General features: G+C 53.2%; 2 protein-coding genes across 4 annotated transcripts; one reads left to right on the top strand and one right to left on the bottom strand.

Moving 5' to 3' along the window:
- Positions 1 to 11,115, top strand: LOC128938041 (ubiquitin carboxyl-terminal hydrolase CYLD-like). Of its 2 annotated transcripts, XM_054278138.1 has the most exons (15): positions 1 to 149; positions 1,839 to 2,305; positions 2,388 to 2,672; positions 2,873 to 2,942; positions 3,574 to 3,794; positions 4,280 to 4,433; positions 4,759 to 4,897; positions 5,514 to 5,624; positions 6,014 to 6,105; positions 6,826 to 6,892; positions 7,903 to 8,032; positions 8,269 to 8,377; positions 8,541 to 8,659; positions 9,223 to 9,442; positions 10,164 to 11,115. In XM_054278138.1, exons 2-15 carry the CDS (start codon positions 1,850 to 1,852, stop codon positions 10,346 to 10,348), a joined length of 2,358 nt encoding a protein of 785 aa, XP_054134113.1. In that variant the 5' UTR covers positions 1 to 149; positions 1,839 to 1,849; the 3' UTR covers positions 10,349 to 11,115. The 2 variants fall into 2 exon arrangements, with proteins under 2 accessions (XP_054134113.1, XP_054134026.1); XM_054278051.1 differs by lacking the exon at positions 1 to 149 and having other exon boundaries at positions 1,541 to 2,305.
- Positions 11,116 to 13,013: 1,898 nt separating this feature from the next.
- Positions 13,014 to 19,071, bottom strand: NAPRT (nicotinate phosphoribosyltransferase). Of its 2 annotated transcripts, none has more exons than XM_054280551.1 (13): positions 18,885 to 19,071; positions 17,802 to 17,929; positions 17,244 to 17,326; positions 16,660 to 16,790; positions 16,467 to 16,582; positions 15,397 to 15,590; positions 15,106 to 15,246; positions 14,890 to 14,974; positions 14,711 to 14,791; positions 13,752 to 13,854; positions 13,517 to 13,674; positions 13,245 to 13,352; positions 13,014 to 13,103 (listed from the first exon to the last, which is right to left on the bottom strand). In XM_054280551.1, the coding sequence occupies exons 1-13, from the start codon at positions 19,069 to 19,071 to the stop codon at positions 13,044 to 13,046; spliced, it is 1,575 nt and encodes a 524-aa protein (XP_054136526.1). In that variant the 3' UTR covers positions 13,014 to 13,043. The 2 variants fall into 2 exon arrangements, with proteins under 2 accessions (XP_054136526.1, XP_054136610.1); XM_054280635.1 differs by having other exon boundaries at positions 17,847 to 17,929; positions 18,885 to 19,048.
- Between the last annotated feature and the right edge of the window lie 616 nt (positions 19,072 to 19,687).

Raw genomic sequence — 19,687 nt, 5'->3', positions numbered from 1 at the left:
TCGGAGCTCTGGGAACGGGAATTTATTCCCATAAATCGGAGAAAATTGGGAATATTCTGGTTTAAATACCCGTGTTGCGCTTGGGTTTGATGAGGAAAAGGGTTTATTGGTGTGGTTCCGCGAGGAAAATGGTTTATTTGGCGGTTTTGGTGAGGAAATTAGTTTATTCTTGTTTATTTTTGTGAGAAAAGCTGTTTATTCTTGGGGTTTGGTGAATAAAATTGTTTATTCTCTGGGTTTTTTTAATGAGAAAAAGGGTCTATTCCGGCGTTTTGATGAGAAAAAGAAATTGGTTTTGGTTCTTTTGAAAATGAGGAACATGATTTATTCGTAGTTTTTGATGAGGAAAGTGGTTCATTTTTGCGTTTTTCTTGAGGAAAAAAAAAGTTCATTTTCGGCTTTTAAGGAAGAAAATTGTTTATTTGTGGGTTTTTATGAGGAAAATGACTTATTCTCGGAGGGTTTTGATGAGGAAAATGGTTTATTCCTGGGGTTTGATTAATAAAATTGTTTATTCTTGCTTTTTATGAGGACAGTTGTTTAGTCTTGCGGGTTTTGTGATAAAAATTGTTTATTTTTTGCTGTTTATGAGGGAAATGGTTTATTTATGTGGTTTATTCTGGAGCTTTCATGAGGAAAATGGGCTCGATGAGGAAAGTTTATTCTTGGTTATTTTGTATTCTTATATTTTTGTTTATATTCTTGGTTAATTTATGAAAAAATTTATTTTTGGGTTTTGGTTAATTAAATAGTGTATTATTGGGAATTTGATAAGAAAAATCAACTTATTTTGGGCTTTTAGTGAGGAAAATGTTTTGGTTTTTTTTATTCACCCTTTCTTCATGCTCAAACAAAATTTTTTGGATCCTGATTTTCTGTGGAATAATCAAAGGAGAAGATAAGGGAGGATAAAAAGTGGAATTCAATGACTGGATTTTAATTACTACTGGAATTTAAATATTAGAATGTAACAACTGGAATTTAACTGGAATTCCACCACTCAGATTAACCTACTGGAATTTTAACCACATGAATTTTCACGTGTCAGAATTGAACTAAAAAATAAGCACCAAAATATATTCCAGCTTCCAGATACTTTTATTTCTTTTAATATAAATTAAATAATAAATAAATATTTGCTAGGAAAGCTGGAGATCTTTGATACCTCAAGGGGTGATGTGCATATATCTGGAACGAATATTCAAAATATTTGTGAATATTCATGAGCTGTAGCAACACCGAGGAGCGGGAATCCCTTTTCCAGGGAATTTTAAAAGGCAGGATTGATCCTTTGCCTCTCTCCCGTGAGTAAGGAAAGAAAACATGGAATTTAATGAGGCTGGACAGGGTCAGAACAGGTTGGACCAGCTGGAGCAGCCTCTCCATCCCTGGAATTATTCCAGGTGTGGCTGGAATAATGGAGCTTGGAGCAAACTGGGGTAGGGAAAGGTGTCCCTGCCCATGGAATGAGATGAATTTAAGGTTCCTCCCAACCCAAACCATTCCATGATTCCATGATTTTGGGGTGTTTTTGGTGAAATCTCATCCTGGGAGTGTGTAGGGGAGAAGGCAGAGCTGGACTTTTCCCATGGAAGCACAGTGAGGGAACAGGGATGAGCAGGAATGCGGGAAACCGGGTTAGATGGAATTTTGAATCACCACGAGGGTGATTAAACACCTGGAAAAAGGGAGCAGGGAAGTTTTGGGAGAGGCTCAAACTCACCCGGGCGAGGCTTTGAGGCCGGGGTTCCGTCCAAAGCCTCTCCCAACCCCCGGAATCTTCGGGAATTCTTCGCCAACACTCACAAATCCCCATTGCTGTGACTCTCCCAACCCAGGCGAACCTGCCATGTCCAACCTCCCGCCTCTGGCAGCCGACAGGAATTGCTTCTACATCCTGACCGAGGACTGTGCCTATGGAAACAAGTACTTCCAAGCCGGGAACCTGTGCTTCTGCAGCGAGAGGAGCTACCTGCGGAATTTTTCCGAGGATGGGCCCCCGGCTTGCTTCCTGAAGGTCGTCATGCTGGACGACAGCTCCACGGTCACCATCAACCTGGGAATCCTGCAGCCCGTGCGCCAGGAAGCCGCCGGGTTCCTGCTGGCCATCGGGAGCCACAGCGAGCGCCTGCATTTTTTCCTGGAGAGGCAGAGCCTGGAGGGAGCTCTCCGAGCCGTGCCGGGTCAAAATGTGATGGTGGAGGTGGAGAGGGAATTTTTCCCGGGAGTCGTGCGCTACATCGGGAGCATCTACAAGCCCAGCTTGGCTGTGCTGACCCCGGTGTTTTTTGGGGTGGAATTGCAGGTAAGGGTGGGGGCAAAGCAGAGAATTCCTCGTTTTTTCCATGAAATTTTTCTCTGTGGGTGACATCCTGGTGTGTTTTCAGGGAGAGGGGGAAAACAGAGGGAGAAGTGATGGGTCCTACCACGGCACCGAGTACTTCAAGTGCAAGAGGAACTGTGGGATCTTCCTGCCCTTCAGCAAAATCCAGTTTATTCCCACATCAGGCAACGATTATGGGAAGCAGAAGCTGGGAAAACAGGACACGGAGGAGGTGGTTCCCGTGAAAGTGGGAGACGCCGTCAGCTTCTTCGTGGATGAGATCCCCACCAAAGGAATTGCCATGGCAGTTTACAGGGAAGGGAGAAAATGGTTTGTGAAGGTTTGCCCGGTAAGAGCAGCTTTTCCATGGGGATTTTTTGGGGATTTTAAAGGAAAAAATCACATTATGGTTGGATGTGCAAGAGCAATAGAAGGAATATCCAAAAGGGACGTGAGGTTCTGTGTAAACTTTGTTTAAAAAAATCCTTTATATTCCAGTGTTTAGCTGATGGGTTTTTCCGTAGCTGATGGATTTTTCACTCCTTCCAGGAAGAAGAAGGAACGACTGACATTTTCAGGGAAATCCCCATGGAATCTGTTGTGAAGGAGAGCTTGCAAAGTAGGTGATCTTTGGATGTGTCTCTCCTGATCCCGTTCTGGGGGAATTTGGAATTTATTTCCTCTCTGCAGGGCACTGAGGAGCTGAAATGCCAATAAAACCTACAGCTTGTCTTAATGGACCGGGATTTATGGAAAAATCTCAAGTTCCACACAAAGCTAAAGCTGAATCCCTTTTGTCAGGAAGGAGAGGCTGATGGTAGCAGCGAATTCCCTCAGGGAAGAGGCACCACTGGTTAAAAAGTCTTTAATTCAGCTGGAAAAGATGGAGCAGGAGCTTCATCCTGGTGGGAAAGGCTCAGGTGCCAGCAGCAATGGTGGGAATTGTTGGACAAAACAAGGAATTAGTAGAAAAAATTAGGAAATAACCCCCTTGCTGCCATTCCAGTAGCCTGGGAAGGGCTGGATTAGCTCCAGGGCCAGCCAGAGGTTGGAATGTGAAGCTTTGAGCAGGGAAACAAGGAGCAAGATCATTCCCTCTCATCCTGTCAGACCAGCTTGGACACACTGGGAATTACACCTTGTGTCCCTGCTGCTCAGCTTCCTGTTTGTGTGTAGCCTGGAATTTCCAAAATAGACCCGGAATTAGGATCCAATTCCCAGTTTTGCTGATGTTTTGTGTTGCCCATCAGGTTTTTTCCCAGTGTTCAACTCCGACGTGGGCTTTGGAAAATCAAACCAAACGAAAGGAGAGATCAGCGAGAGCAGCGAGGAAGGGGAAGGTGGGAATTCACCCCTGGAAGTGAATTCCATGGTCCAGATTACCTTGGACAAGGGGAATCAAGTTTCAGGGATCATCCGCTGGTTGGGCTACCTGCCCCAAATCAAGGAAAAAATGGCTGGAGTTGAACTGGTGAGGCTGGAAAGCTGGGAAAGGACCTGGGAATGCTGTGCTTGAATATGGAGGGTGGAATTTTGGGATCCCCAGGTAAAGGGTATTGAGGGGCTGGAATGGAGCTGGGAAGGGTCTGGAGCACCAGGAGCAGCTGGGAGGGCTCATCCTGGAGAAATGGAGGCTCAGGGAGAACCTTCTGGATCCCTGCAATTCCCTGACAGGAGGGTGGGGCCCGGTGGGAATTGGGCTCTGCTCCTAGGGAACAAGGGACAGAACAACAGGAAACAGCCTCAAGCTGCTCCAGTGGATGTTTAGGTTGGATATTGGGAAAATTCCTTCATGGATGGGGTTGTCCAGCCCTAGCACAGCTGCCCAGGGCAGGGGTGAGGTCCCCATCCCTGTGGGGACACGATCAAATGGTGGCCTCAGCAGCACTGCATAGCTAGACTGTATCTCAGACCTCTTTTCCACCCATAATTCCATAAATCCTGCTGTTTTCCCAGGATGAAGACAAGGGGGTGACAGCTGGAGAGTGGCTGGGCAGGTCCTACTTCCACTGCGCCCCGAAGCGCGGCCTCTTTGTGAGGTTGAACTCCTGCCAGCCCGACGTGCGCTTCCAGAGCTTCCCCAGCTCCGAGCTGTCCCTGGGGGATTTCAGTGAGTCCTCTGGGAAGCAGGAAAACGGGGCTGAGATGGGAGAAGGATGTGGAAAAGCCCCGTTGGCAGGGTTTCTTCCTTCGAGTGTTGTTTTTTGGTGTTTATCCACATCTCTGGCTGGATCAACAGCTGGACTCAATCCTAGAGGTCTTTTCCAACCTAAATGGGAATATCCCTCAAGTCTGAAAGATTGTGATTTATGAAAAGCTGGATTGAGAAGCCACCTTAGGTCTGAGAGTTTTAGGCTCTCCCCAGACTTTTGAGGCATCAAGGAAGGGCAGAGTTGACCCAGGTGAGAAGGTGAAGGCAATTCCTTTTCTTGCAGGAGGACAAGAAGCTCTTCCAGAGGGTGCAGAGAGTTTTCCTCCCCTCAGGAATGAGGCAGCAGTCCGTGTTCTCCAAGGGCGGATGAAGGGCATCCAAGGCCATTGTAATTCCTGCTACATGGATGCAGCTCTCTTCAGGTAAGGACCTGCTTGGGTGGTGCAGACTCCTTAAATGAATGGCTTTTTAATTAAGCTGAGCCCCAAATTGCAGCACTTCCCTGGATTTCCAAGGTGGCTGGAAGTTTACCTGGTGCAGAGCAAGGTGTAACTGTATGGAGGTGCAACCTCCGTGGTGCTTTTGAATCTCCTTCCCAAATCCAGCAAGTTTTTCAGCCCTGAAGACCCCCCTGTACCCCTGTGTCTGTCATTCAGGGGGCTGAGAGCTCGTAGTTTTCCGGATTTGGACTGTGCTGACTCTGTCCCTGGAAGTTCTGGCTCGAGTCATTCCAAAGAACCCACCCAGGAGGTCCCAACTTCCCTGCTTGGAGAGGAAAAAGACTCAGTGGTGCCCTTCCCTGAGCAGTTTTGGCTGCAAAGTAGGAATTTCCTTCTCCCTGAGCTGTCCCCTTGCTTTGTCCCAGTGTTCATTGTTCCAGCTGTGCCTCACCGTGCAGATGTTTCCCTCACCTCCCTGTAATTCCATGCATGGATTGTTGGACATCAAAGCCATTGACTGTCACCAGCCACCACATTTTTGGTTTCCAGCTGTTGTTTCCAAGCCCTCAAACTCAAATCCATCCCACTCTTCCCACAGCCTCTTCTCCTGTACCTCCGTGCTGGACTCCATGCTCTTCATGCCCTTCCCACTGTGTGACAGGAATGTCCAGGGAATTCTGCGGGATGAGATCGTCAATCCCCTCCGTAGGTGAGTGTAGGGAATGCTGGAATTTGTCCCATTTGCCCTCATTCCTTCCCTGCTGCCCTAAAGGTGATACCTGGCACCGAGGAAAACCTGGCATCCACATCCAAAGGTGTTCAGGACAAGGAGGAATGGTTTTAAACTGACAGAGCATGGATTGGGATGGGATATTGGGAAGGAATTTTCCATGTGAGAGTGCTGAGGGGGTGGAATGGAATTCCCAGTGGATGCCCCATCCTTGAAAGTGTCCCAAGCCAGGTTGGATGTGGCTTGGAGCAACCTGGTCTCGTTGGTGGCATCCCTGCCCATGGAAGCGGGGGTGAACTGGATGAAGATCCCTTCCAAGCCCAGCCATTCCATGGTGTCCCTCACCTGCAGCTGGTTGTTGTTCCCAGGAGTGGCTTTGTCAGGGCCAGCAGTGTGATGCACCTCCGGGAGCAGCTCACGGACAAGGGCCAGTGCTCCAGCTTTACCAACGCTGAGAAAGGTGAGGAGCTCCCTGGGGCCCTTCCCCAGCTGCTTCCCTGTGTTTTTCCTCCTCCAGGAGCCAGCTGGACACTTCCCTTTGTGCTAGGAATGTGCTTTAATTAGGTGCTGATGTTAATTGGTGTAGAAATTCAGTTGTAGAATTCTTTCAGTTTTTAAATATCTCTGTACCCGTAGAGGCCCATCCAGTGCCTAAAGGGGCTCCAGGAAAGCTGGGGAAAGATTTTGGACAAGATATGGGGGGACAGGACACAGGGAATGGCTTCCCACTGCCAGAAGGGAGATTCAGATGGGATACTGGGAAGGAATTCTTCCTTGTGAGGATGGTGAGGGGCTGGAATGGAATTCTCAAAGAAGCTGTGGCTGCCCCATCCCTGGAATTGTCCAAGTCCATGTTGGATGAGGCTTGAAGCAACCTGGGATAGTGGGAGGTGTCCCTGCCCATGGCAATGGCTGTAATTCCATGATCTTGAAGGTCCTTTTCCACCCAAAACCATCCCAGAATTCCATGGAAGTGCAGTCTCTGAAGGCTGCTTGGCATTTTCCATGTTCCCTTTGGGATTTTTGCCTTAACCATGTGCTCTCAGCCTTTATCCCTAACCTGAAGAGAAAATTCCAGGCCCCTGGAATGCTGGCTCATGTTTACCTGGCAGCTCTTGGATGCAGTGGGACAAGGCAATTCCTGGCATGGTCTGATCCATCCTCTCCTCTCACTTTCCAGATCCTGAGGAGTTCCTCAATCTCATAATGCAGCAGATCCTGGGAATTGAGCCACTACTGAAACTCCAGTAAGTTTCCACAGCTGAGGGATACAATTCCCAGGGCCAGGCTCAATTATTTTCCACCTCAGAATCCCTGGGCAAATGGGGGTCATTTATCCCTTTCCACCGAAGTTTTTTGGAATCACAGCTCTGAGTTTTTCTCAGCTCCTTAGGAACAGACTCTGATCCTGCTTGTTGTGATTTTCCCATCTGGACAAAGACACTTCTGAGCCCTCCCTGGAGGGTGCTGCCTTCAGAATATCGGGATAAAAACCTTGTGCCATCCTCAGGGGGAGCCAGAAGGGGTTTGAGAAAGGGGATGTCCGACTTTGGGGCAGATCCAGCAGTTATCCAACAGCCTTTGGATAAATTTGGGATGAGTCCAGGCTGCCAAGCTGGCTCAGCTCCCACAGTCTCTCAAAACAGGCAGCCCATGGATGCACTCCCAGTTTTTTGGGGACTCTACAAAGAGGATGAGAGGCTGGAGGAAGCCAAAAATAACTGTGCTGTTTTGTGAGCACAGAAAGGGAATTGTTGGATTTCTGTGCTCCTTTGTGGAGCCGCCGCTCGAGCCGTGGATCGTGGAGTGCTGGGAAAGGCCGAGCACAAAGAGGACTCTGTGCTGCAGCTCCCCTGCATGGGGTCATCCCAAGGAAATCCTTTCCCTGCTTTCTTTAGGGATTGTGGGAGATCTGCACACAGCTCACCTTCAGTTTTGGATGCATTTTTTTTAATTAATCCTTCATCGAAGCATCCGTTTGTCAATTTAAATTCTAAATTTACTAAATTAGATTTATATCAAGGGGATATTGAATTTTGCTTATAGGATGTGCTGCTCCAAAGGGATAATAAGGCCAAAATTCCTACTTATCTACTGCTCCTCTGGCATAAATTTGGTATTTTTGGGTGGAAAAATCGCTTTGTGTGGCACCAAACCATCCTCAGTGCCTTGAGCCCAGGAGCTCTCCCAGGACAAACTTTGGGAAACTCCAATTTTTGTGTCACCACATCCCCAATCCCATGAGCTCTCCTTGCAGGTCAGGAGGCCAGGAGCAGGGATGTTACTGCTACCAGATATTTATGGATAAACAGGAGGATTTGGTGGTTCCCGATGTGCAGCAGTTGGTGGAACGCTCCTTCCTGTCCTCAGATCTGAAGCTGGTGGAGGTGAGTCCAGTTTCCTTCTGCTTTCCTGCTTTTCTTGCTTCCCAAAACACCTGTGAGGCCTTGGATGTTTTATATCCAACACTGAATCCAGGAAAGATTTAGGAAAAGGCCTCTGCTTTCCCTGTTTGCCTTTTGTCCTGTGAATAATGACAGCAAATTGAGACAGAGCAAAAAAATCTCTGGGATTTGGCTCTTCTGGCAGGGTGACTCTTTCCCTTTTTATTTTTTTTTCCTAGATCCCATCTTGCTTCATTATCCAAATGCCACGTTTTGGGAAGGAATATAAAATGTTCAGCAAAATCATCCCTTCCTTGGAGCTGGATATAACAGATCTGCTGCTGGACAGTGAGTGATGATGATGATGATGATGATGGGCTGTGAGCAACCAGCTCTGGGCTCTCTGGGGTGGGATTCTTCTTCCTTGAGTCCCAGTTTTGGCAGGACAAGCTGGATTTTAGGTGGGATCTGGAGGAGAGCCTCCCTCTGAGCTCTGTTTTTCCCCTGGCAGGTCCCAGGGAATGCTGCCTGTGTGGGGATGTTGCCACTCTGGAATGCTCAGAGTGTTTCAAGGACAAAGTGTTTGCAGCCACGGGCCTGAAGCAGTTCTGCAGCTCCTGCTCCAAACAGGTATTCCATGGTTATTCCCAAAATCCACCTTGGAAGCTGTCAGTTGGATGAACCCTCCCAAAATCCCCACATTCTCCTGGGCTGTCCCTGCAGCTCTCAGCCCTCTCCTGAGGGTCGTTCCCACCAGGAGACAGAGGTTATGAAACCTCTTAAATAATAATGGAATCATAGAAAAACTTGGATTGGACCTTGAAGCTCATTCCAGTTCCACCCCTTGGATGCTGCTCAGGTGGCTCCAAGCTCTGTCCTACCAGGCCTTGGACAATTCCAGGGATGGGACATCCACAGCTTCCCTGGACAACCTGTTCCATAAATGAGGTGCAATCCTGCAGGAACTGAGTGCTGCTCCCTCCCTGCTGTTTCTCCATGAGCATTCCCACAGTTTCTCCCTCTTGCAGGGCGGGAAGCTCCCATCTCATCTTCCTGCTGCCAGGCTGTTCCCAGGCAAGCAGGGAGCACGGGAATCACATCAGCAGGGAATAAATTGGGAATGTGACCTCTGTCCCCCCTTCCTGGCAGGCCAGGGCCAGTTGTGCCAATGCCACCCTGTCCCCTCTCCTCAGGTTCACTCCCATCGCCGCCGCAAAACGCACAAACCCAGGAAGCTGCACATTCCAGAGGAATTCCAGAGCTGGAGCGCCCGGGGCTGCCAGCAGGTGCCTCGGGAGAAGCTGGAGCTGTTTGCAGTGCTCTGCATCGAGACCAGTCACTACGTGTCCTTCGTGAAATACGGCCCTGGCAACGAGCACTGGATGTTCTTCGACAGCATGGCCGACCGGCACGGTGAGGGAACGGGAATGGGATGTGGGAATGGCATGTGGGAAGCTGCCCAGGCCTGCTCAGTCCACCTTTTCCTCTCAAGTTTCCCTGTTTAGGCTTTCTGTGGATTTGGCTTTCCTTTAATTAGATTGCAAGGGGGTTTTTCCAGGTGGTTCCAGCTCCTGGTTGTGGTCAAACAAGGGATTTGGGATCCTGTCCTAGCTTGTGGGCACAGATTGCTTCTCCTGTCCTTCCCCACTGTGCTTCTATCACAGAATCATGGAATGGTTTGGGTTGGAAGGGACCTTAAAACTCATCCAGTTCCAGCCCCTGCCATGGGCACCTTCCACTATCCCAAGTTGCTCCAAGCTCCATCCAACATGGACTTGGACAATTCCAGAGATAGGGCAGCCACAGCTCCTCTGGAATTTCCATTCCAGCTCCTCACCATCCTCACAGGGAAGAATTCCTTCCCAATATCCCATCTGTCCCTGCCCTCTGGCAGTGGGAAGCCATTCCCTGCATCCTGTCCCTCCATCCCTTGTCCAAAATCCATCTCCAGCTCTCCTGGATCCCCTTTAGGTTGGATGGTCTCCCCTCATCCAACCTCTCCCACTGCTTTTGATCTCCACATCTCCCAGCTGAGGCTCTGCATGACTCCAGAGCGTGCTGGGATCTGCTGGAGCTGTAGGAACCCATCCCTTTGGGATCTGGTTTGGGAATTTTCTCCTCCTTTCCACCTCAGGTGGCGAAAACGGCTTCAACATCCCCACGGTGACGCTGTGCCCGGAAATTGCCAAATACCTGGACTTGCCCCTGGCTGTGCTGGCCCTGGAGCAGCCTCGGGACATGGATGGGGTGGCCAAACGCCTCTTTTGTGACGCCTACATGTACCTGTACCAGAGCAGGAAAATGGCACTTTACAAGTGACACCGTCCCAGAGCTGATGGCAAGGAGCAACATCAGGAATGGGAGCTTGGATCATCCCAGAAGGTGGAAGCAGCCAAGTCTGGATGCTCTGAGCTGCCTCTTCTCGCCTCTCTCGGTGTCAAATTATCCAAGCCAGGCTGGGTTTGTTAAATCCTGGCTTTATCCAGTGGTTGGTACTTGGGCACAGCTGGACTTGGAATTACTGATGCTCAAATTCATTCTTATTCCCCACATTCCACAACTCTCCCTCTCTGGGTACTCTGCAGCTGGAACATTCCCACATTCCTGTTTCCCTGCCATCCCTTCCCTCCAAAGCTGGGGACCAGCAGAAATCAAAACACAAGGAATTATCCACAGGTTTACCAAGAGACCACAACCTTTCCTAAAACCCCCTCACCTGGATTTGTGGAGTGAGGAAAATCAGGCCAGGACTGATTTTCCTCACCTGTGTCCCTCAATTCCCTGCACTTCCCTTATCCAGCACTAACTGGCACTTTTACCCACCATCCTTTATTTCCAATCATGGATATCCTGAGCTGAAGCTATGCTTTCAAAATAGGTATTTTTTCCAAGAACAAAACTGGAAGGAGGATGGGAGCAGAGGAGCAACATCTGGGCTCCTGCTGCTTCCTCTTTTTGGCAAAATCTGCACAGTATTCAGTGTTATTACAACCTCACTTTCAGCACTTTCTGTCCCATCTTTGCATCCACTTCCAAGTTTTGGGGTCAAATAGCAGAATTCCAAGGGCAAAAATAGGGAAAAAAAATGAGTACTCTGGGATTTTCTGCAGGAGGTTTAGGGTTTGGGTGGGAACTGATGTTCCTTAAGTTAAATAAATTTGTAAAATTGGGGGTTCCCTGCTGTTAAGTGGGAAGTGGAGTCAGTGGGATGCCCAAATTCCACAAAAAACCTCAAGGAAAACATCCAGGATTCCCAGATGTGCAGGTTTAACCCTGTTCCTCTCTTTTCCTCCCCTCTTTAATGCAGAGTGGAGTAATTTTAACAAAGCCTGGAGCTTTGGATCGGTCCTGGTGGCTTGGGATGCGTGGTTTGGGATCTTTCTGGCATTCCAGGTGTTGCCAGCAGGTCCTGGAGGGATTCTTTCCCTCTGCTCAGCTCTGATGGTTCGCACCTGGAATATTGGGTCCAATCTGGGGCTCCCCAGTACATGAGAGACAAAATCCAAGGAAAAACCGCAGAGATGATGAAGGGACTGGAGCATCTCCTATGAGGAGATGCTGAGGGAGCTGGAATTGCCCAGCCTGGAGGAAAAAAAGGCTCAGGAATCTCCTCAATATCCATAAATACCTGAGGAGAAAGTGCAGAGACACCCAGGAGCTTCTCTGCCCCCCAAAATGGTTCCTAAACATCAGGAATTGCATCTGTGAGGGTGACAAATGCTGGCCCAGGTCACTCTCCTTGTTCCTCATTCCTCCTCTCCCAAAAGCTCAGGAAAATCTCTACTCAGGTACAATGGACTCCTCATCTTTGGAGCTTTGCTTTAAAAAAAAAAACCTAATTTTTAGTAAACTGATCCTGGATTTCCTGGAGTATTTTTTTCGTCTTAAAATGGGATACAATGTTGTTGGAATTCCCAGAAATCCAAGACCATCAGGCCATGCTTTGTTAAGCTCTTAATTGTTTTCTTCCCTGTAATTTCTGCCAAGATCCAAACCATGGACAGAACAGCAAAGCCACAGGTTTGATCCCTGGGGATTTCCCTCTCCCCTTCCCATTCCCAATGGAGCTCCAAAGGGTTTTTCACTGGAATTAGGGTCAGAGCCATGATGGGAAAAGGCTTTTATTTGAATTTTTTTGCTTAGTGTGAAGCTCAGTGTGGGTTAGAGCCACGTTTCCTGTGGGAACAGGGGTTAGAGAGTGCAGGTGGCAACCTGGAGCTGGGATCAGCCTGGAGCCGGGATCAGCCTGGAGCCGGGATCAGCCTGGAGCTGGGATCAACCTGGAGCTGGGATCAGCTTGGAGCTGGGATCAACCTGGAGCCGGGATCAGCCTGGAGCCGGGATCAGCCTGGAGCTGGGATCAGCCTGGAGCTGGGATCAGCTTGGAGCTGGGATCAGCCTGGAGCTGGGATCAACCTAGATCCAGCTTCCACATCCCAGGGAATTTGGCCAGAATGGAAAGAGCTGGAATGTGGCCACAGAGATGAAGCTTGGAATTGCCAAAGCAAAGAGTGTCTGCCATGGGTGCCCCATGGGTGTCCCTTGTCAGCCTGTTGGTGGCACTCCAGACTTTGTTCTAGTGCCACCAAGTTGGGCACAGGAGTGGCAGGGCCACCAAGGAAGGCACAAGGCTGGCAGGGCCACCAAGCTGGACACAGGAATGGCAGCACCACCAAGACAAGGCAAAAGGCTGGCAGGGCCACCAAGTTGAACACAGGAGTGGCAGGGCCACCAAGGAAGGCACAGGGATGACAGGGCCACCAAGATAAGGCACAAGGCTGGCAGGGCCACCAAGCTGGGCACAGTTCTGCCACTTCCAGGGGATGCAGGGACAGCTCTGCCTTCCCCATCCCTGCATTCCCAGCTTCCCTACTGGGATCCCAGGGCGCTCTCCCAGTTCCTGCAGGTTCCTTGGGTTAGCACCAGGTCTAAATTAGAGCCATCAATTCCTAACGAGGCACCCGGGCTTCCCAAAAAAGAGCGGAGCAGGAGCTGGGGACGAGCAGGGACCCCCTCAGAGGCTGCCCTGGCGCAGCTCCAGGAAGAGCTGGTGCAGCCGTTCCGTCACGGCCACCTGGGAATGGGAACAGGAGGGGTCAGGGAGCAGCTCCTGGGAATGCCACTGGCTTGGAATGGCACTGGATTTGCTCAGGCCACCAAATCCAGCGGCATTCCCGGATGTGTGCCGGTGGGATGTGGGAAGTGCTAGACGTACTGGGTAGGGCTGTGGCTCGTGGAGCCGGCGGTGAGCAGGGCTGAGCAGGTTGAGGGACACCTGGGCGTGGGTCCTCACCTCGGGCAGGCTGGGCAGGGACTCACACACCTGCAGGGATGGAGATCCAGGTGGGAAGATCCGTGTGGGAAGCCACCACCCGAGCCACCGCGTCTGGGTCGGCACCAGAGTTGCTGGCACATCTCAGAAGCTGCCCTGGATCCATCCTCCAGCCTGGGAGAGGAGACCCCCCAGGAGATGGGAGCACCCCTGACCTGGCCATCCCTGAAGTAGGTGCGATGGAGGGGCTCCACAGTGCTGGGAATGACCTTGGTGGTCTCCTCCAGCCGCCCCAGGACTCGGATCCCCAGCTCCTGCCCCGCGCTGGGCGGCGGCTCCTCCTCCAGGGCCATGAGGTCCATGAAGGGGTGACCTGCCAGGAGGACATCAGGGAGGGAATTATGGAGCAGGAGATTCCCCCAGGATCCTGGGAAGGGTCTCCAGACTCACCAGCAGCATCATAGAGCCGATAGATTGCCTTCATCCCCGGGATTGTCATCTTCTCCTCATCCTCCGTGAGCTTCAGGCACGGGGAGCCATTGACTTCCACCAGCTGTGGGAGAAGGGAAGGGAACCTGTGACCCCTCTGGGGAGGCAACTGATGGAAATCAGCTGAAAAAAGACAATTAAAAAACCCTAAAACCACCCCAAAGTTGGGCATTCTACCTCCTCCTGCCTGTGGAGAACCTGGGGCTTCTGGTGGGCAAAGAATTGGCCATGACCCAATGCTGGCACCTGGAACTTCCCTGTGTCCTGGGCTGATCCCACAGCGTGGGCAGAGGAGAGGGGGAATTCTGCCCCTCTGTCCCTCTCAGGTGAGACCCCACCTGCAGAGCTGCTCCAGCCCTGGGGTCCAACATCAGGAGGATGTGGAGCTGCTGGAGCAGGCCCAGAGGAGGAGATGCTCCAAGGGTTGGAGCCTCTGCTCTGGAGCCAGGCTGGGAGAGCTGGGAATGTCGAGCGTAGAAAAGGCTCCGGGGAGACCTCAGAGCCCTTTCCAGTGCCTAAAGGGGCTCCAGGAGAGGTGGAGAGGGACTTGGGACAAGAGGTGGAATGACAGGACATAGGGAATGGCTTCCCACTGCCAGAATGCAGGGCTGGATGGGATACTGGGAAGGAATTCCACCCTGTGAGGGTGGTGAGGGGCTGGAATGGAATTCCCAGAGAATCTGTGGTTACCCCATCCCTGAAAGTGTCCAAGCCCAGGTTGGACAGAGCTTGGAGCAGGCTGGAATAGTGGAAGGTGTCCCTGCCCATGGTGGTAGAGAACCTTCAAAAATCCCTTCCAAGGCAAATTCTTTGTGACTCTGTGACTCCATTGGGGCTGGGTGGCCATGGAGCAGGCATGGACCACCTGGAAGTGGCTCAGGGAGGATTGGGATATTTGGGATTTAGGCTGCCACCTTTACCTTGTAGACACAGCCCAGCGACGGCTGCAGGGGACACGTCACCAGGTGGGTCCCGATGCCGATCATGTCGATCTCGCTCCCCTGGGGCAGCAGAGAAAACAGAGACCATCGACATCCCAGTCCTGCCAGCTCCGGGGACAGCCCAGGTGACATCCCAGCCGTGCCAGCAGGTTCCTCACCTCCCTCCTGAACTCCTCCAGGCTCTGCTCGCTGATGTCGTTGCTGACAGCGATGGGGATGGTCCCAAACCAGGGCACCTGGAAGCTGCAAGGAGCAGGATTTGGGAGGATCCACGGATGCACCCACAGCACCCAGAGCCTCCTAAATCCTGGCTGGAGGCAGGTGAGGATGACAGGGATCAGTGACACCCATCCCAGAGCTGGCGTGGGACTCACTGAGCTCCACAGGCTTGGAACACTCCCCGGATTTCCTTGGATTGCTGGGCCAGGTCCCCACTGTCGAGGCGCACTCCGATGGCCTGGTACCCCAGCTGGTGCAGTGCCAAGGCCACGGCACAGAAATTGGGCAAACCACTCCTGGCATGGGCAAGGAAAGCGTTAATGACAAGTGGAAAATGGATCCAGGGTGGATCCAGCAGCGTTTCCAAGCCCTGCACCAGCCAACAGTCCTACTTCAGGGCCACATCCACCCCCTGTGCCATGGTGGCAAAGTCCTGGTGTCCTCACCTCCTGACACAATAAGTGTCCAGCAATCCCTGGAAGTCACACGGGAAGGTGACAGCGTAGGACACGAAGGCGGCCAGCTCTCCCTGGTTGGCCTTGCTGGGAGGAGTCTGGAGCAGGTCACAAACCCTCTGCAGCCAGGACACAGCCAGGTCTGCCAGATCCACGGGATCTCCTCCGGCCCGGGGCGGCAGCTCCTGACAGGGGAACACGGGATTTGCACAGCCCATGGCATCATCCAAGGTGCCAGGAGTGTGGGAACGTGGGATTTGCACAGCCCGTGGCATCATCCAAGAGCCAGGAGTGTGGAAACTGGTGGAATCTTCCATTCCCCATCCATCCCACTCTAATCCCTGTCTGCATCCCCATCCCACCCCTATCTCATCCCACATCACATTCCCACCCCTATCCTCATCCTCATTCCCATCCCCATCTCCATCCTACCTTACCCCGACTCCCACCACATCCCTATCCCATCTCCATCCCTAACTCCATACAAACTCCATCCCCATCCCACTTCCTTCTGCCTATCCCTATCCCCATCCCAATTCCACCATATCCCATCTTCATTCACATCTCATCCCCAACCCCATTCAATCCCTCTCCCATCCCAACCCATTCCCATCTCCATTCCTATCCCCCTCTACATCCCCAACCCCATGAGAACCATCCCCATCCCACCCTCACCTGCACTCCCATCCCTATCCTCATCCAATATTCATCCCCATTCCCTATCCCATTTCCATTCCATCTCCTCCCATCTCTAACTCCATACAAACTCCATCCCCATCCCACTTTCTTCTGCCCATTCCTATCCCCATCCCAATTCCACCATATCCCATCTTCATCCACATCCCATCCCCCAACCCCATTCAATCCCTCTCCCATCCCAACCCATTCCCATCTCCATTCCTATCCCCCTCTACATCCCCAACCCCATGAGATCCATCCCCATCCCACCCTCACCTGCACTCCCATCCCTATCCTCATCCAATATTCATCCCCATTCCCATTCCCTATCCCATCCCATCCCATTCCCATTCCCATCCCATCCCATCCCTGGCCCCGCTCACCCGTGGCTGCACCTCCTCCAGGCACCTGAAGGACATGATGAAGGAGTGGGCGATGGTGCCGCGCACCGGAATTCCGTACAGTTTTCCCGCCAGGATGTTGCTGGTGCAGTCGAAGCCTGCGAGGAGGGACAGGGGGGACACCCAGGTGATGGCAGGGCCGTGGTGGCACCGGGCACCGTGGGGTGGGACTCACCCCCAATGTAGGAATATTTGGATGCCGAGAGGGCTCCGTCTGGCCCCTGCGCGCGGCGCAGCCCCATCTCTATGAGCTTCATGTCCGGCCCGGCCAGGAGGCGGAATCTGGCAGCGTTGGTGGCCACCAGGCTGGGGGACAAAGGGGACAGGTCACACAGAGCCAGCACAGCCAAGAGCAAGGGGCTCCAGGATCCTCCTTGTTTGGATGAGGCAGGGATCAGCACAGGACTCGGTGGACAGGGATGTGGTGGGGTTGATCAAGGGGACTTTGGGGACAGGGAGATCCTAAAGGTGACCTGTGGGGGACCAGGACATCTCTCAGGAGAACCTGAGGGACAGGGAGACTCTTCAGGGTGGGCTGGACATGGGAAGCCCCCAGGAAAACTTGGGGGGACACTGGGACACCCTCCAGTAGATAAAATTCAACTGTAGAATTCCAGCAGTTAAATCCCAGTAGGGCACTTGTGGGGTTGTGGTACCCAAGGACTGGGGTGTCCCTCTGGATTGGGGGGTGCTGCTCTCCCTTCCCTGTCCCCCTCCATCTTCCAGGGGGGCTTTGGGATCATCCCCATGACAAAATACCTGGCGTAGTTGATCAGGCACAGCAAGGTGGTCTCCAGCAGCTGCACCACCAGGAGCGGCCCCTTCACCTGCAGGAATGGCACCTGAGGGAAGAGAAGTGACATCCCAGTCCCTCTGGAGCACGGAGGAGCTGGGAAAGGCAGGAATAGGGGTCCAGGGGATCTCAGAGTGAAGGAAAAGGGAAGGCCTGGGCCTGGGAGAGGTGGGATGGTCAGAAAAGGGGTTGCAGGGGGATATTGGTGAAGGAAAAGGGGGTACAAGGGGATTCCAGTGCCAGGGAAGGAGGTGCAGGGGGATCCTATTGCCGAGGAATGAGGGTCCAGATTGTCCCTGTGCCCAGGAAAGGCATTCCAGGGGTGCCCAGTGTGAAGGAAAAGGGGACACTAGCATGGCCAAGATGGGGGTTCCAGGGGTCCATGGTGTTGAGGAAAGAGGGGGAGGCTGGGGGGTGGAAAGGTGGGATTGCAGTTCCAGGGGCTCCCACGGTCAGGGAAAAAGGGAGGTCTGGGAGCTGGGAGAGCTGGGATGGTCAGGAAAGAAGATGGAGAGGGGTCCCACCCTGGCAAAGACGACGGAGCCCTCGGGAATGGCGGTGACGGTCACCTCGGAGGCGTCCAGGGTGGCCAGGTAGTCAAAGAAGGCGTCGTCGATGGTGCTGGGCAGGACAGAGCGCAGGTACGCGACATCTGTGGGGACAGCGCGGTGACACCGGGGACGAGGGACACAGGGGGGACACTGAGCCTCCCATGGACAGGTGAGTGACAGCAGAGGGGTGACAGCACCCCCAGCATGGAGCGTGACAGGGTGGGGTGGCACAAGTCCCCTGTGAGGGACATCTCTGGAAGATGTCTCAGTGCCCCCCCCCAAGCTTCTGTGACAGCTCTTTGTGTCCCCTCTTGCCCTGTGTCCCCTGAAGAGTCTCCCTGTCCCCCAAGTTCATCTGAGGGATGTCCCTGTCCCTTTATGAGTTGTCCTGATCCCCTGCAGTGCCCCAGGGGGGTTCCCCTGTCCCCCAAGTCCCCCTCAAATACTGTCCCTCTCCCCCACTGCAGGTCCCCAGTCCTCCAGGTCCCTCTGAGAGACATCCCTGTCCCCATCAAGTTCTCCTGAGGGATTCCCGTCCTCCCCAAGTCCCCCTGAGGGGTTCCCCATCCCCAGATCACTCTGAGAAAAGTCTCTGCCCCCCTTTAAGTCCCCCAGGATGCCGTCCCATCCCTTACAAGTCTCCTTGAGTTATTCCCCCATCCATCTCCGGGGGGAATTTCCCTCCTTCCCCCGCATCCCTCCCACTCTCCCCGCTATCCCTCGTCCTCTGCCCTTTCCCCTCCTATCCCCTGGAGTTGTTCCAAAGCCTCCCTGGGAAGGTTCCCCTTCTCCCTCTCCCACCGCCGTCCCCACAACGCTTCTCCCCTCTGTCCCCTCCTGTCCCCGCTGTCCCCTTGAGTTGTTCCCCCCTCCGTCCCTCCCCCTTGAACCTCTCCCGTCCCTTCTTCACCCTCTCCTCCATCCCGCCTTGCCCCTGAAGTTGTTGGAGCTGCTTCCCTGTCCCTCCAAGTCCCACCGGGACGCTCCCCTCGCCCACCACTCCTCCCTCTGACCCCAACACGTGTCCCCCTCTTGTCCCCCGCTGTCACCACGCACCGGCAGCGGAGAAGCGGAAGGCTCGGAGCCCCCGCAGCCCCTCGGCCAGGCCGGCGCCGAGCGCGAAGGAGCCGCGGAAGGGCGGGCGGCGGAAGAAGAGCTCGGCGGCGGCCGGGGCGCGGTGTCGCCCGGCCCGCCAGTGCCCGTAGGCCATGGACACCTGGTACAGGTCGGCCAGCGGCGCCATGGCGGGGCGGGGACAAGGGGACAGGGGTGGGGACACGGGGAGGAGCGGGGAAAATAGGAGGGATGCGGAAGCGCGGGGTGGGAGCACGCGGGGATGGCGACACGGGGCAGGAGGGATGGCAGCATAAGGGGGACACGGGAATGACACGGATGGCAGCACCAGGGGGACACGGGGATGGCAGCACAACGGGGACACGGGGCAGGGTTGGTGACACAGCTGGACACGCAGGGTGGCAGCGCACAGTGGACATGTGGCGCAGGGATGGCAGCATAAGGGGGACACCAGGATGGCAGCAGAGGGAAGATACAGGGACAGAGGAACACGGGGGACAACGGGAACAGGGCAGCAGGGATGGCAGCACACAGGTGACACTGGGATGGTGACAAATGCAGGACACTGGGCACAGGGGATTGGCAGTACAAGGGGAACACGGGGATGGCAGCAGAGGGAAGATACAGGGACAGAAGGACACGGGGGACAACGGGGACAGGGCAGCAGGGATGGCAGCACACGGGGGACATGGGACAGGGATGGCAACACGGGTGACACTGGGATGGTGACAGATGCAGGACACTGGGCACAGGGGACGGCAGCACAAGGGGGGACACAGGATGGC

Source organism: Melozone crissalis, unplaced genomic scaffold (assembly GCF_028551555.1).
Source record: "Melozone crissalis strain CALT ecotype California unplaced genomic scaffold, PUWL_Pcris_2 ptg000002l_1, whole genome shotgun sequence".
Lineage (NCBI taxonomy): Eukaryota > Metazoa > Chordata > Aves > Passeriformes > Passerellidae > Melozone > Melozone crissalis.
The sequence above is the reverse complement of the archived record's forward strand: the minus strand, read 5'-3'. Positions and strand labels throughout refer to the sequence as shown.